The sequence below is a fragment of the Punica granatum genome, chromosome 1 (genome assembly GCF_007655135.1).
Source record: "Punica granatum isolate Tunisia-2019 chromosome 1, ASM765513v2, whole genome shotgun sequence".
Classification (NCBI taxonomy): Eukaryota; Viridiplantae; Streptophyta; class Magnoliopsida; order Myrtales; family Lythraceae; genus Punica; species Punica granatum.
Window position 1 is genome coordinate 2,821,629 of NC_045127.1, and position 14,517 is coordinate 2,836,145.

General features: G+C 41.3%; 3 protein-coding genes and 1 pseudogene across 7 annotated transcripts; 1 reads left to right on the forward strand and 3 right to left on the reverse strand.

Annotated features, from left to right (window-relative positions):
• Positions 1 to 139: 139 nt before the first annotated feature.
• LOC116212302 lies at positions 140 to 5,105 on the reverse strand. 4 transcript variants are annotated; one of them, XM_031546865.1, is made up of 11 exons: positions 4,697 to 5,105; positions 4,367 to 4,465; positions 3,806 to 4,254; positions 3,514 to 3,700; positions 3,260 to 3,430; positions 2,854 to 2,954; positions 1,734 to 1,802; positions 1,554 to 1,594; positions 1,261 to 1,400; positions 687 to 1,115; positions 140 to 335 (listed from the first exon to the last, which is right to left on the reverse strand). In XM_031546865.1, exons 1-9 carry the CDS (start codon positions 4,862 to 4,864, stop codon positions 1,330 to 1,332), a joined length of 1,356 nt encoding a protein of 451 aa, XP_031402725.1. In that variant the 5' UTR covers positions 4,865 to 5,105; the 3' UTR covers positions 140 to 335; positions 687 to 1,115; positions 1,261 to 1,329. The 4 variants fall into 4 exon arrangements, with proteins under 4 accessions (XP_031402725.1, XP_031402728.1, XP_031402722.1 ...); XM_031546868.1 differs by lacking the exon at positions 140 to 335 and adding an exon at positions 352 to 504; XM_031546862.1 differs by lacking the exon at positions 140 to 335 and having other exon boundaries at positions 525 to 1,115.
• A 427-nt stretch (positions 5,106 to 5,532) lies between these two features.
• LOC116212329 lies at positions 5,533 to 8,353 on the reverse strand. Its single transcript, XM_031546883.1, has 4 exons — positions 8,087 to 8,353; positions 6,599 to 7,357; positions 6,295 to 6,467; positions 5,533 to 6,159 (listed from the first exon to the last, which is right to left on the reverse strand). Exons 1-4 carry the CDS (start codon positions 8,207 to 8,209, stop codon positions 6,018 to 6,020), a joined length of 1,197 nt encoding a protein of 398 aa, XP_031402743.1. The 5' UTR covers positions 8,210 to 8,353; the 3' UTR covers positions 5,533 to 6,017.
• Positions 8,354 to 8,912: 559 nt separating this feature from the next.
• On the reverse strand, positions 8,913 to 11,091 carry LOC116212337. 2 transcript variants are annotated; one of them, XM_031546900.1, is made up of 4 exons: positions 10,828 to 11,091; positions 10,189 to 10,320; positions 9,602 to 9,789; positions 8,913 to 9,372 (listed from the first exon to the last, which is right to left on the reverse strand). In XM_031546900.1, the coding sequence occupies exons 1-4, from the start codon at positions 10,887 to 10,889 to the stop codon at positions 9,185 to 9,187; spliced, it is 570 nt and encodes a 189-aa protein (XP_031402760.1). In that variant the 5' UTR covers positions 10,890 to 11,091; the 3' UTR covers positions 8,913 to 9,184. The 2 variants fall into 2 exon arrangements, with proteins under 2 accessions (XP_031402760.1, XP_031402753.1); XM_031546893.1 differs by having other exon boundaries at positions 10,189 to 10,323.
• Positions 11,092 to 12,129: 1,038 nt separating this feature from the next.
• Positions 12,130 to 14,157, forward strand: LOC116192348 (annotated as a pseudogene).
• Positions 14,158 to 14,517: the final 360 nt, after the last annotated feature.

Consider the following 14,517-nt stretch of genomic DNA (forward strand, 5'->3'; position numbering starts at 1 on the left):
TTTTTCTGGAACTGATGACCCGTTTGTTTTCAGGGTTAAAATCACAAAAATTTTAACTTTAACTTTGACTCAACCCACTGTACAACAAAAATACACATTTTCCATATCAAAAATTTTAACTTTAACTTTAACTCAACACATTACACAATATTTGTCCTTTTCTACAATCAAAATCAAAATTACTTTTAACTCTGAAACCAAACGCACCGTAATTATAAACTGTGACGTAGAACACTACCAATAACCGGTTTCTGGGAAGAAGGCTCGAGACCGATGACAATGCGACCGGTTCAGCGATTCCTGCCTTAATTATATTCCTGGGTTCGGCTTTGTCCCTTATCAGACAGAACCAAAGATTTGAATAAACATCCAGACAAATGTGGGAAATTCTTCAGTCACGTGGCTCAGACTTCCAATCCTATTTTGAATTTTCTGAGTGTGTCGTGATGAAAAACGACATGATGCAATCGACAGTACACACATGCAATCGACTGATTGAAGAGCCTGTTTTTCGAAAAACGACACAAATGAACTTGAGTACGACACGAATACGACACGCTCAGAAAAGATAAAATAGGGCTGGAAGTTCAGGGACGTGGCTGAAGAAAAGTGTTTCTCAGGAAAGAGAGGGAATCTGACAATAATAATGGACAAAAAAGTAGTAGTAGGAATGGAAGAATATGTACCAAAAGAAAGGAGTGGGAGAATCGGAGAGAATGTTCTCCGGCAACATTGCCGCCTAGACCACCCCCCACAAGAGAGAAATATACCGATATGCGATGTTCCCCGATAACCCCTCTTTCTAAGCACTGGAACCCCATATGATCACGACTAGTCTTTGAGAGGAAATTCTTCTCGACGCACTCTGCTTTCTTGTCCTTCCACCCAAAAAAAGGTTCTCATTCCACCATCCGCTTGATCCTGGAGCAGTATGCCTTCACTACTATAAAACCAATCATCTTTAATCAATGCCCTTTTCCTATTGAGTTAAGTTAGTCGAAAGTTCCACGGCAAAATTGTTGTCCGAGCTTGAAAAGGATAAAGTAATGCTAGAACTTTGGCCTTTGCTTTGCTTGCGTTGTCAAAATATAATGCCATTTCCCGCTGCCAAGAAACTGAAAACATTATCCAGCTGTGAGTTTTTCTGGAGCTGCAAATTCCCAGTTCCAAGCAATGGAATAAAGGCAAATCCAGTATCCATCGCCCATCAATTCAGAAAGCTTTTTACAAGAAACATTCCGTGATCGAAAAATACTTAACTGTACAAGCTGTTGATGGAACAACTTGAGCCAGAGGCTATCAATGAAGGTCAGCACAAGAAAGACAATATCATTCACCATTTACGAGAGAACTGGAGAAGTGGAAGGCATAGAGACACCAAATCCTCTCAGCGAGTTCACCTACAAAGATGAGATTAGCATCGACTATTGAGAACTAGTAAAGATCAAAAAAAAAAAGAAAAGGCCACTAAAATGCTCAATCTGCTAGATCAAGCGTGCAGCTGGAAGCATGTGGTAGAAGCAAGAATATATGAGCCTTTTATGTGCACTCACAATCTCGGTGCTCCTTTCTTTCTTCATTACAACCACAGTATCTAAAAGACAAAAGTTTCATGTCATGTGTTACGAAAAGGAACTTGGAAAAACAGATATAAATTATTAACAGATATTGCGAGACTTGGATTGGATTCACTTGAAAAAGAAAAAAGACAGTTCATATCATAACTTCATGACCTTAATGTCGCTGATTCGCCTTTGAGGTGGATCCCTATCTGGTTCAGATAGATTCTAAAAATGGTTGACCTGTGTGAGAAATGAAGCAGCATGGGTGGAGCCATATTACACATAATGGAAAATAAAAAGACGTCAAAAGAAATAAAAAGAGGTATATGGAAGACTCAATGAGGTCACGAATCATCATCTGTGCTGATATCTGTTCTGGCTTATATTCAAACCTAAGCGCTTCGAGAAGTTCGCTCTTTGTATTCTTAGAGAAGTAATAGAAGATTGAGGAGGAACCTGATTTTTCTTTTACATACATCTTGAAGCTAAATGTCAAAGTTTTTTGTTTATGCTATAATAGATGAGATTGTAATTCATTTATACTACTTCAAAGAAGAAGGAACATCTTCTTCTAACTTTTAGTTTCCAGTATTACTAACTATAAACAATTTTTACAAATTGAAGACCATTACATTGGAGAGTAGCCGAGGGCATATTTGTCAATTTATGCTTCTTCTTTTTTCTTTTTCTTTTTTTTCGTTAGTAAGGGAGGTCACGTGATGCCTAGTACAAGGATAGAAGATATGGCGAGATAAAGGGCACATAAGTCCCACTTGTGAGGATCAGTCCAGGACCTATCAGTTCCGAATCGGTACCTTGTGCCACGACACTGAAACCCCTTCCTCAAGAATTTATGCTTTTTAACCACCCTCTCACGTACTATTCCACATTTCCCCCTCCCACTCCACTTCTTTCTCCTTAATATTCTCATTTCACTTTCATATACACAACTTCTCTATATTTTGGTTCACTTTTTTCCTCTATATGCTATTTCTTTTTTGCTTGAATCTATTTGCTGTTTCATTTTCTTACATTTTATCCAATAAATTTGGTGTATATCATATCGAACACTAATTTCATTTTTTTCTGGGACAAATCTCATAAAATAGAGGATGCTATTGACAAAAAACAAATTATAAAGATTAAGCTGATAATACATAAATCTGGAGAATTATAACTTAGAATGGAACTATGCATAGCACCAGCACAACATTTAGTATAAAACAAGAGGGACATGGAGACATTTTTCAAAGGTATTGAACAGACACTGCAAGAAGAATTAGTGAGGTACCAAGAAGGAATAGCAGCTGCTAAAAGAGCAGGGGATAGTTTCCACAGCACATGGGATTGACAGCCCAGTAGCTCCGTCAGATGATCGAGAACGCCGCGCTCCTGATGTTATGAAAAAGAAATTGTGAGTTGACATGGTAAACAGATACAAATGTAAAATTTCGAGTACATCACATACTAAATGGAAGGTTTTAGTACATTTGAATCAGAATGAAACGCAGAATACAGTTGATGTTGAATATCAAAAGAAAAACAGGCTTGACAGGAAACTTATCACTTCACAATTTCAGAAACATGTTATATCATGCTGGGAAGATTTTCGAGTAGCTCAACTAAAAGTTCAGGTTTACGCAACTGGAAAGTTTTTCTCATGATTCCCCCAAAAAAAGAGCTGAACTGTCCCCTACCTTCAAATTCACACTTTCCTCTCTCATTAGTGGTCTCTGAGGTCTTCCAAGAAGCAAGTTGTGGACTTCGGAGAATCGATCCAATGTAGTGAGACAATCAAAAGAAACCGACTGGAAATGTTTAATTATGTTGGTCCATCTGTCTACAACACACCCTAATATCAAGAGTTCCTGAGAGGAGAAAGGGAGAGTGCGTTACTATAGTAATAGGAGGAATGTGTACCTACTTCCCGAATTGGTCTTTGTCAACTTACCACTCTCTCATGCAAATTTTCCAATTTAGCCAAGCACTCGAACACCCGTAACCACTGGTTCTTTGGAGAAGAAAACATCATGCTGACCCCAGAGACCAATCTAATAGTTCTTTTATCAAGAAAATACAAGAGATTCTTCGATTTCCACCTATTGAAGGTAATGAACTCAGCCATTTCATCTTCACTCCTGAACAGGAATATAAGAATCATGTATCAGGCCAAACTATGACCATCTGACCTTCATCAGAAGTTTCATCATTGAACTAAATGTTATCATCACGTGACTTATTACACTGAAAACTTTTTGTGCTTTGGCTGTTCTCTTAGCATGCTGCTGCTGACCTGGAAAGAACCACCGTTTCCAATAGTGCTAGAGAAAACAGACAAGCTCTTCTGCAAAGACGATATGCTCAAAACTGCAGACTGCCTCCTTGAAAGCTCTTGGATGCTTGTGCTTGTCCAGTCATAACTATTCAAATTTCCGATTCCCATATCTGAATTCTTCTCAGAGTAAGCACAATCTTGGAAGGAGTCGTCGGAGTTATTCTGCAAGCTTAACTTGTTCAGATATCTACCCAGCCCATCTTGTGCAGTTTCTGGGAGGGCATCGAGATCCATTTCAACTACTGCCGTCAGAACTGCTTTCACATGTGCATCTCTCAATGGCAAGGTGTGGATCATGTGCTCAACAATGAGGCTTCTGGCCCGAAGTAGAGTATCTGATGATATGTTTGCTAAACCCTGCACTTCGTCAAAAGCACACTAGTACTTTAAGTGAACGAGCTAGATATACAAGCAGTCCTGCTATCTATATTCTACTTTCATTCCCAAAAAACAGAAATTCTAACCCAACCTGAGGGAATGAAGCCTGCGATTTCAGTTCAGAAAGAGCTGCATCGAGTTCGTCAACAGATTCGACGTAATAGTCTGAGCTCTTCAGTTCAGATAATACCTGAAAGTTAGCACCACGACATCTTCAATTGGGTCACAGTAATTCTGGCAAAGAACTCGGTCACTGACTTCCACATTCTACTATACAAACAAAGGAGGATAACCCACACAAAAACTCGAACCCCTGAGATTCAAGTTCTGAGCTTTGACATTCAATCATACAAATTATCGACCGCACATGAAGAAATCAAACGGGTCGGACAGGAAGAATTTGTCTGCTCGAAAGACTCACTCGTTCGAAGAAGAGGGCCCAGCTGAACGCCCTCTTGACGTTGTGAGCGTCCCACTGAGCTACAAGTCCAGAAGATTGATACCCAGAAGACAGAATCAGTATATCGAAAAACCCTTTCACAAGCTTCACCATCTCTTCCAATCCGATCTCCGGATGGTTCCATCCCATCGTTGCTTCGACGCACCAAAGGGGACCTTTCTCTCTCCTCTGATTCTTCTTCCAGTGCTTCGATGGTGAAGGATGGAGGTGACCAAAGAGATACACAGAGAAAGGGTCGAAGCAATTTCAATGTCCGATCGAGAAATCTCCGATCCGCTGTCGGAATTTTCCCGCCAAGAGTAGGCGCTGCGCTCGACACTATTGTATTCGGCTTCGGAAAACATTTTCGAAATGTCATTTCGGGGAAAATGGTTACTTTTCTTCTTTCGAAAACATATTTTAGGGAAGTCATTTTCCGGGAAAACAATTTCTCTAAGTAACGGATCCGTTTGGGTCAATTTTTAAAATTTTAACCTTTAACATTAACTCTACTCAATAATATAATTATTATTATTTTCTTCAATTTTTTTAATCATTTAATTTAATTTTTAATACTAAATTCTCTCACTATTCATTACTTTTTCATACTTTTTTCTCATAATTCAACAACACAATCATTGCAACCCAATTAAAATCAAAACTTAACTCTACTTAACTCTAAAACCAAATACATCGTTCGACTTTGGAGTTATTTCTGAAAAATTACGCGTTCTCCCTGACCGTCGATGATGATCATGTTGATTCTCAAATGTGCGTAGTTGCCATGTTCCGAGGTCTTCGCTTTTATCGGGACAACATACAAGCTGAGATCATATATACCAAGGTTCCCAACACATTTCCAATCATCCTGCCAAATGCGTTTGTTTACCTTGAGCTTGCAAAACTCGAAGCTCTTTACTCGGAGATGTTTCATCCACGACGACGTTCATAGAGCAACTTATTTATATTCATTTTCCATGTCTCATACATCGGTGAGGTTGGCGAAAGATCGAAATGCAGCAAAGCTCATTCGAACCGACTATTCAGCTTTCTCATTCTCCATTACTATCTACTGCAAGGTGTGCTAGAAAGGGTTTCACTGGACAATCATACTACACTATACGTTGCAACAGAGAACTAATAACTATCTATACTTCTCCATGCTTTTTATTGGAAAGCCGATGCTTCGTTTCAAGGTCCGATCAGATGGATTGCTTTCACCCCATCTTCTGTTGGAATTGCAGAAAAATGGATTATGTCTTCGAATCGTTTCCAACAAGATCCTTTTACTTGATCCGGGAGATCAAGAACCAGTAGAAGCTACAAACCCTTCATGGTGAGCTGTAAGTCGTGTCACTGCGGGGCTGCTGGCATTCAGAGCTTCATATTGTTCACCCTCCTCCTCCGCTTCCCAAAGAAAACCCGCATATGCCGCGTGAACATGACTATAAAACAATGACATATAGATGGTAAGGTAAATCAGATACCTGAAATAGAAGTTACAGAACTACGGAGATGGAGATAACTACTGTTAGACGTTACGCCTAAGTAAGAATGTTTCATTAGCTACGGTCAAATACCTGTCCTCAGGGGAAGCTTGAGCTGCACGTTCGAAGTAGCTCATTGCTCGTTCCTTATCTCGATGGAACTCCCATACGAGCTTGGCGTACTGGGAGAGGAGCTCCCCATCTTGAGGATCTGCTAGTATGGCTCGAGAATAGTACTCATCTGCTCTCTCGGCTTCTCCTTTGGTCTGTAGTATACAGATAAATCATCTTAGTTAAAACAACGCATTCAGTTTAATCTCATAAAGACTTTGGTACAGTGAACAGAACATCACAACAAGCGAACAGACGCTAGTATAATCGATATATCAGAGTTTACCTGATGTAGGAACTGAGCATAGTTCCTGAGGAACAGAGGATTGTTCGGATTCTCCTTCACCATTTTCTTGTAATATTCCTCAACCCCGTGATTCTCTTGCCCATCTCCTCCATAGTTAACCAGACAAGATCCGTCACCGCCGCCACAACCACCATACCCACCAACCTGATCGATGCCAATCCCGAGCCCTTTGGCAAGAAACATCTCGTTACCTTCAAAAGCGCATGGACCTGCTTCACCTTTAACATCCAATTGGCCCTCATTCAGGGCCATTCTCGGTTTTCCCATCTCTGGATCTTCAGACTCGTCCCTTTCATCCTCGCTGTAATCGATTTCGCTCTCTTCTTCTTCATCTTCATACCCGCCTCTTGTACCATACAAAGAGAAGGATGGTATAGTCTGCAACACCGAGCCACTCCTCGGTCGGGCCCGGGGAAACTTCCTAGCTTGGTAGGGCTCGCTGAAATGATCGTCCTCATTCGTATCTGATGCAACCAACTCCTCCAAGTTGCCTTCCGACTGTGCCCGGCGGAAGCCTTTACAGGCTGTATCGACAATGGAAGGAGAGATAGGAGACGAGGTGCAGGAGAATGTGGGGGCATGAAAGGCGGAGAGCTTCTGGTGGTGATGGCCGAAGATGGCCGTCTGCGAGTGCTTCCCAGCAGCCTCATGGTGGCCATGGCCGGGGCCGGGGCTCTCCGAGTGGGATGAGAGGAGGGAGCCAAGGACCGGCGTTGAAGAGCTCCTTAACATCATCACCTTTCCAAAAGCACTTGACGAGATTACTACTTTTCTGTGGCTGTTACGTGCTTCCTAAAGGGCTGCAGCTGCCCTCATTTAAAGATTTTAATGAAGTCATGATATTTATAGGAGAAAACTCTATAATACACGATGTTCACTTCGACGGCTCTCGGTTTTCCTAAATATATAATTGTTTTACCATAAATAACCGACTGTATTATGAGGATTTATTCTTACGGACTAAGCTGTCTGATCTGACTCGAGATAGAATTCTTGCAATACCCTTTGCAGAAACAACATAAAGATCCAAATCGATTGATTCTAGAGAATACATGGGTTGTGAAAATCGATTCGACTCTAAGGGTGTGATTGATGCGCATTAAACATCATGTCGCGGGCAAGCATGGCATGCATGTGATGTTGCGTTTTATGGTCCGACTCCAACCGTGGAAAAGGTAGTGATAAAGTGCAGACGATCATTGGAAGAGATTGGGTGGAAGAAAACATTCCACGGTGGCAGCAACTTTTCCTTTTTGTTTCTTAGGAAAACTGGGAAAATATCATTTTCCATCTCTTTACCGTGACTCCATAAACACATTTATCATTCACAAGTTAAAGGAAGACAAGGTCTGTATCCACCTTCGTCGAACGAAGGGATGCATCTAAAACTCGGGATTCAAAACAGTCGAAATCAAGTAAGTCGAATACATTTGTGCATAACAGAAGAGGCAAAGACAGAAAGCTTACATGCAGAGAAGGTTTTCTGAACACTTGGAAGCAGAAGCGGAGGGACAACTGAATACAAAAACTGAGGGTAGGTCTCTTCTGCAAGACAAGGTACTTACAAACGATATACATACATACATACATACCTATATGTGTATAGTTGGCATGCAAGTATATGCTACAATAGATGCTCAGTTTCAGTTTTCAGAGCCAAATTCAATTCAACTTGGAAGGCTCACAACTCATTGCTGATTTGGCTTCTAACTGACCAGGCCTCTCCTTCCTGGAAATCCTTTCCTAGAGGTGGAGGAAGACTGACCTCACATCTAGTCCCCTTCCGCTCCCACCTCTCTTGTGAAAAATATTCATTTTCGCAAGAGGCCATTGTGGACCGTACACGTGTCGTGGAAATATTTTCACATGAGAACAAAAGGAAAATTCAAGGGTGTGGAAAAATTTATTGAACGAGCACGAGAAAATGAATAATGTCATGTTGCATATGTGCATACGTAAACGCATTTACGTAGTGATAACAGTGGACAAGTACATAAACCATCACATGCAAAAACACAGCATTAACCATCCGTTTGAAGAAAACTGACGGACCCAAAGTGCTGGTCAAGCACGGACAAGTACATAAACCAGCACAGGCAAAATCTCAGCTTTAACCATCCGTTCGAAGAAAACTGACGAAGCCAAAGTGCTTGTCAAGCACATATAGATCAAGCTCAAGGGCAAGGTTCCTCTACAAAGATCAGATCCAGTCTGCGTGTGAGAGAGAAGCATGACAACAATGTGAATTGTTGTAGGAGAAACAGTACTCGCCACCAAAAGAGATATTCACTCATAAAGAGAATGAGTGAGTCGCTTCCGCTGACTCGATAAATTTATTATGGATTATCATTATCTCGGATTACGTATACAACCAATCTGCTGACTGATCCAGTCATACACAGCAAAACTACCACAAAATTTGTCTGATGACACATCAGCTTTGCTCAAGATTTCATTTAAATAATGCATACTTTCTTGTAAACTAAGCAATAGAATGACTCTAAAATCTAAGAAAGACCTCCACTTTTTCTCAGGAGTGTATATAATTGAAAACGTTTTCTTGAACTAGCTGTTCTCTCCAACTACTTTCGTAGGGCAGCCATTTGTACAGGCAGTGGGAGGTGAAGGGAGGTCATCCATAATTGTCATGCGAAAAGTTCGGAGTTTCTCCTCATTTTCGGGAACGTGAAGGAGTGCTTCCATTATTAAAATCTCCCAGTCACGAGGACGAAGATAAGATAACCAGCTATCATCTGTAATACCAGCAGAAACAAAAGATAAATGGATGGACTGAAAAACTTTCTCCAAGACTAATTAAATTATGGAATTTAGTATTCAACCACGAACCCAATATCTGGAAAATTTCAAGTAGCAAGGGACTCGGCCAATACTGTATAAGAACCATTTTGGTCAAAGAGTACCGCAGATTTACATGAAGAACCAAGTGGATTTGAAAATGGGATGTGAGAATCATATACTGACCTCCATTCCTGACTGCCTTGAGCTGGAGGATTCCATTACCCTGTGGGCCTGACACAGGAAATGTGCAAGACGCTGAATGCCTCTTATGAGCGACGGCAAGAGTAGCATTGTACCATGGACCCTTCTCGATAGGTTCCCCAAGGGCATCCCTTAGTCCCTGGTTCTGACTTGCTTTCTCCATAGCTTTGCTGAATATTAGTTTCCAAATATGCCAACAATAATTAGTACAATCTCCAAGGTGGCAACCAAGCATTTGTCGAGTATGAATTAGCCCATCCATGCTCATGGACCATAGATTGACTTGCCCAAAACATCATGCATAATCTAGTGCATTGAAAATAGCCATTTGTTTCTCCTTAAATGATCCTCTAGGTCGTATAAAGTTTTGCTATAATTCTCAACTTTTCTTAATTAAAACAAACAAAAACATCGAATGGCCAAGCCTCCTTAAACATCAATTGAGATCATTCCCTAACCTGACAAGTACTCGAACCAACCTGATCAAACTCTAGATGACACACCAAGAAAACAATTCCAACTCCTCACAGAAATGGTGTTAATAAGGGGGGAGAGAGATCTGTAGGTACCTGCTACATGCGCGATAAATAGCCAGATCGTCAAGAGCGCTCAGAGCAACTCCACCAGTGACCGTGATCAATACGAACGACACGGCCTTACGAATAAAATTGCTCTTACCCTCATCCACAGGCTGCGCAGTACTACTGCAAATAACACAAATTCAATCAATCAAAAAAAATCAGCCAGCAGGTCTATATCAAGAATTCCCAAAGTTCAGTGAACTCCTTCGCGAAACAAGATTACAGCAAAGTGACAACTTTTTGCTTTTCTCCATCACATCCTTATGATATATTGCTTCATAACTAATTATTCATAAACCAAACATCTGAAATATCTTCCTCGATCATTCCGAGTATTCTGACCCACCGGCAATACAGTATTTCGAGCTCGCAATGAGATTCGCCATCATATAATATACCGTAGAGCTGAACATAAGCTCACAAACCCAAAATGCAATTTTTTTTGCTCAAATCATTTAAAAAAAAAGATTTATTTTAATTGCATAGAAAATGCAACACCAAGAACAATATAGCGAACCGAGGCGTAATTCAATGTCGGTGCCTGACCCCAAAAATATATATATATATACTTGCAACATGAAGGATAATTCCATGAGGGAAAAAATTAAAGACAGCGATAGAACTCACCTAGAGAACTGAAGCTTAGGGAAGACCTTCAATTGGTTGGCGACTGCCTTCCGGGCGAGCATTTCTCCCCCTCACTGGAGCTGGGCCAACAGAAGAAACACTATTTCAGCGGCAAAGCAAGCTGAGAATGAGGAGAAGGCTTCGAGCAGAAGCCTTCGCCGGAGATCCCCACCGACCGGCGATGAGAGGATGGGACGCTCTTGAGGTCTGCAGGGTTTGAGACCTGAGGTTTTGCTGTCAGAGGGCCAAGGCCCAAGGACTACGTTCCTTCCTTCCTTAGAGGTCCAATCTGAACCGGATTTGGAGGTTAAACCAATAGCAAGCCATAGATACCTTGCCCGGTCCGGTCGGACCAGTGGGAAACCAAATGCAATAAGAAGCCAAACGAGCACGTCGCTATCTATGTCACGGAATGTTCAGTTACCTTTAACTTTTTCCACCAGATACGAAACGTTATTCTTTAAATATGAAAATATTACATACAAAACAAATCATTCGACAGCATGTTTGAATCAGCGACGGACATTTGGTATGGAATGTTATCGTATAAGAAAATAACATTTTGTACGGAGCCCAACTGGGTACTCAATCACGATACCCAAGAATTTCTCGCATATCATTAGCAAACTGTCCAACCAAGAACATTCGCAGGCTTGCCAATTTTGAATGAGTTATTACGTCATATATCTAATGATTTTACAGTTTTCTCAAATCTATTTCATGTTTTAAAAATTATCCAAAAAAATTTATAGTTTACATTTTATTTCAAATCATCCCGCCGTCAACTTTTCCGGTAATGAAACGTAAATAAACTCCAAACTTATTTTATGAATTTTAATTTTTTTCTCAAATCTATCATGGATAAATAGTCACAATGGCAAGAATGAACCTGCTTACGTTCAACGTAAGCAACACAATCAAATGTTGACAGAAAAATTAACACCATGATAGATTTGGAACTAGAGGTCAACTATGGACATTTCTGGATAATTTTTAAATCATGAGACAGATTTGAGAAACGGGTGATACCATGAGATATATGGCGTAATAATTTCTTAATTAATTAATCAACTAATTAATTAAATTATTTGGTCAAAATCAACATCGCAGTTAACTGTGTATGGTGAAGTACTGGGTGACGTTGTTACAGGACTCACTCATTTGTTTATTTATTTTATCTCGGTCCAAATAACTGTTCTTCTTCTTGACTGCGAGCCTTGATCTGTGCTATAAATACATGCATCCCAAAATGCAATTGCATCACCATAACAACCCGACTCGAAGCTCTACTCATTTTTGTTTCTTCAGTAAATTACATTCACGTGAGTCGTAGTTTGTTTCTCCGCGTCGCTGATCAACTTCTACATGTCTAACTATTTTGTTCCATTATGTATGCGTTTATGTTCAACGTATTACAGTTTATGTCGAATTCCGATAAGTGGCACCAGCATCGTGCAGTAGAACTCAATTACATCTGTCGTTCCTATGATATACATGACCCCCCTGAATCATGTACGCAAATCTCAATAGTTATGCTTACGATCAATTTTGTAACCGATGATTTTTCAGCATTGTACGAAGAAGTTCAGAATGAGTACTTCTGAGAGTTCCGACAGTGGCAATTGCCTTGGGTGGGCTGCAAGAGATGAATCGGGACATCTCTCCCCTTACACATTTGAAAGAAGGTACATTAGAATCGATCGTAAAGAGAGTTAATCCGTCCCGATTAACTAGAGCATCGTCAATTTGGCTTACTAATAGTGAAGTTCTTCCTTTCTATCCTATTAATTATTACAGGACAGTTGGGAAAGATGATATTTCCGTTAAGATCACCCACTGCGGAATCTGTTACACTGACGTGATCTGGACCAGGAACAAGATGGGGTGGTCGCGGTATCCTGTGGTTCCTGGGCATGAGATCGTGGGGATAGTGAAAGAAGTCGGGGCAAACGTGGAAGGATTCAAAGTCGGGGACCACGTCGGAGTGGGAACGTACGTGAACTCTTGCAGGGACTGTGAGCTCTGCAACGAGGGGATGGAAGTTCAGTGCCTGAAGGGGGTTGTTCTCACGTATGGTGGCGTCGATGTCGATGGTTCTGTCACCATGGGAGGCTACTCTAATTTCATCGTCGTCCACCAACGGTGAGCAAGTCGTTAAGTCAATTGATTCCAATGAATAGCAGTGATACACATCTTCTGTTCGTGTTTATCTGATGGATTTGTGTCCGGATGAATGCAGATATTGTTATAAGATAGCAGAGGACTACCCACTCGCCCTGGCAGCGCCGCTCTTGTGAGCTGGAATCACAGTGTACACGCCTATGATAGTCCACGGGATGGACCGACAGCCAGGGAAGTCGCTTGGGGTGATTGGGCTTGGTGGTCTGGGCCACTTGGCTGTCAAGTTTGGGAAGGCTCTTGGACTGAAGGTCACGATTCTCAGCACCAGTCCTTCTAAGCGAGAGGAAGCCCTCCATAAGCTCGGAGCCAACCGGTTCGTGGCCATCTCCAATGACCAAGAGATGAATGTATGTTCTGCCAAAGTAATGTTTGTGTGTCAACTTCCGCCCTAAGCTTTAAGTCCAAGCAGTCCAACGAGATTGGTGATTTTTCAGGAGTCCAAATCTCTAGACTTCATCATCGACACGGCATCAGGAGATCACCCGATTGACCCGTATATGGGGCTCTTGAAGACCGGTGGGACCTTCGTGCTGGTTGGGGTCCCATCGGAGGTGAAGATCAATCCTCTCAGCCTTCTTATGGGTACTAATCAGTTAGCTCAAGGACCTAGCAGTAGCAAAATGAACTCCAGACATAACTATGCTCTGATGATTTGTGATTTCAGGTATGAAATCGATATCCGGAAGTGCGACCGGCGGCACTAAACACACCCAAGAGATGTTAGATTTCTGCGCAGCCCACAAGATATTTCCAGAAGTCGAAGTGGTGCCAATTCAGTATGCAAACGAAGCCCTCGAGCGGCTGATCAAGAACGACGACAAGTATCGCTTCGTGATCGATATTGAAGGCTCCTTGAACTGATGGAAAGACCTCGAGAATCAAGACTTCTTCATGACTCGCCTTCATCATCGCCAAGTGATCAACTCAAAGTGCATTTTATTTGTTTGTCTCTGAATAAAAATCTCTTTCGAGATGATTTTCCAATTTTTTAGGGAATAATAATAAGCTAAAAATTGTATTTCAGGGTCCTCCGAGAATCGGATTAGAGTGTTCATCCGAAACTCATGAATACAAAATTACAAACTCAGTTCTGTAATGCCGCATCTTGTGAGCATGGCTAAATCGACACCCCAGCGGGGATTGATCTCAGCAGCTCCCATTTTCCTGGAAACGAACCAAACTCTGTAGCAACTCCATCCGTGAGTGTGATCGATACGGACGGCATGGCCTTACGAATAAAATTGCTCTTCCCCTCATCTGCAGGCTGCAAATAACACTTACTCAATCAATGAAAAAATCAGCCAACAGGTCTACGTCAAGAGTTCTAAAGTTCACTGACACTGCACTCCCTTGCGAAACAGAATTACCGCAAATAGAGATAATCTTCTGCTTTTCTCCTTCATATTTATAAATATATTGCTTCATAACTATCTATTCATAAGCCCGACATCTGAAATATCTTGGTCGGTCATTCCGAGTATTCTGATTCACCAGCGATGGAGTATTTCA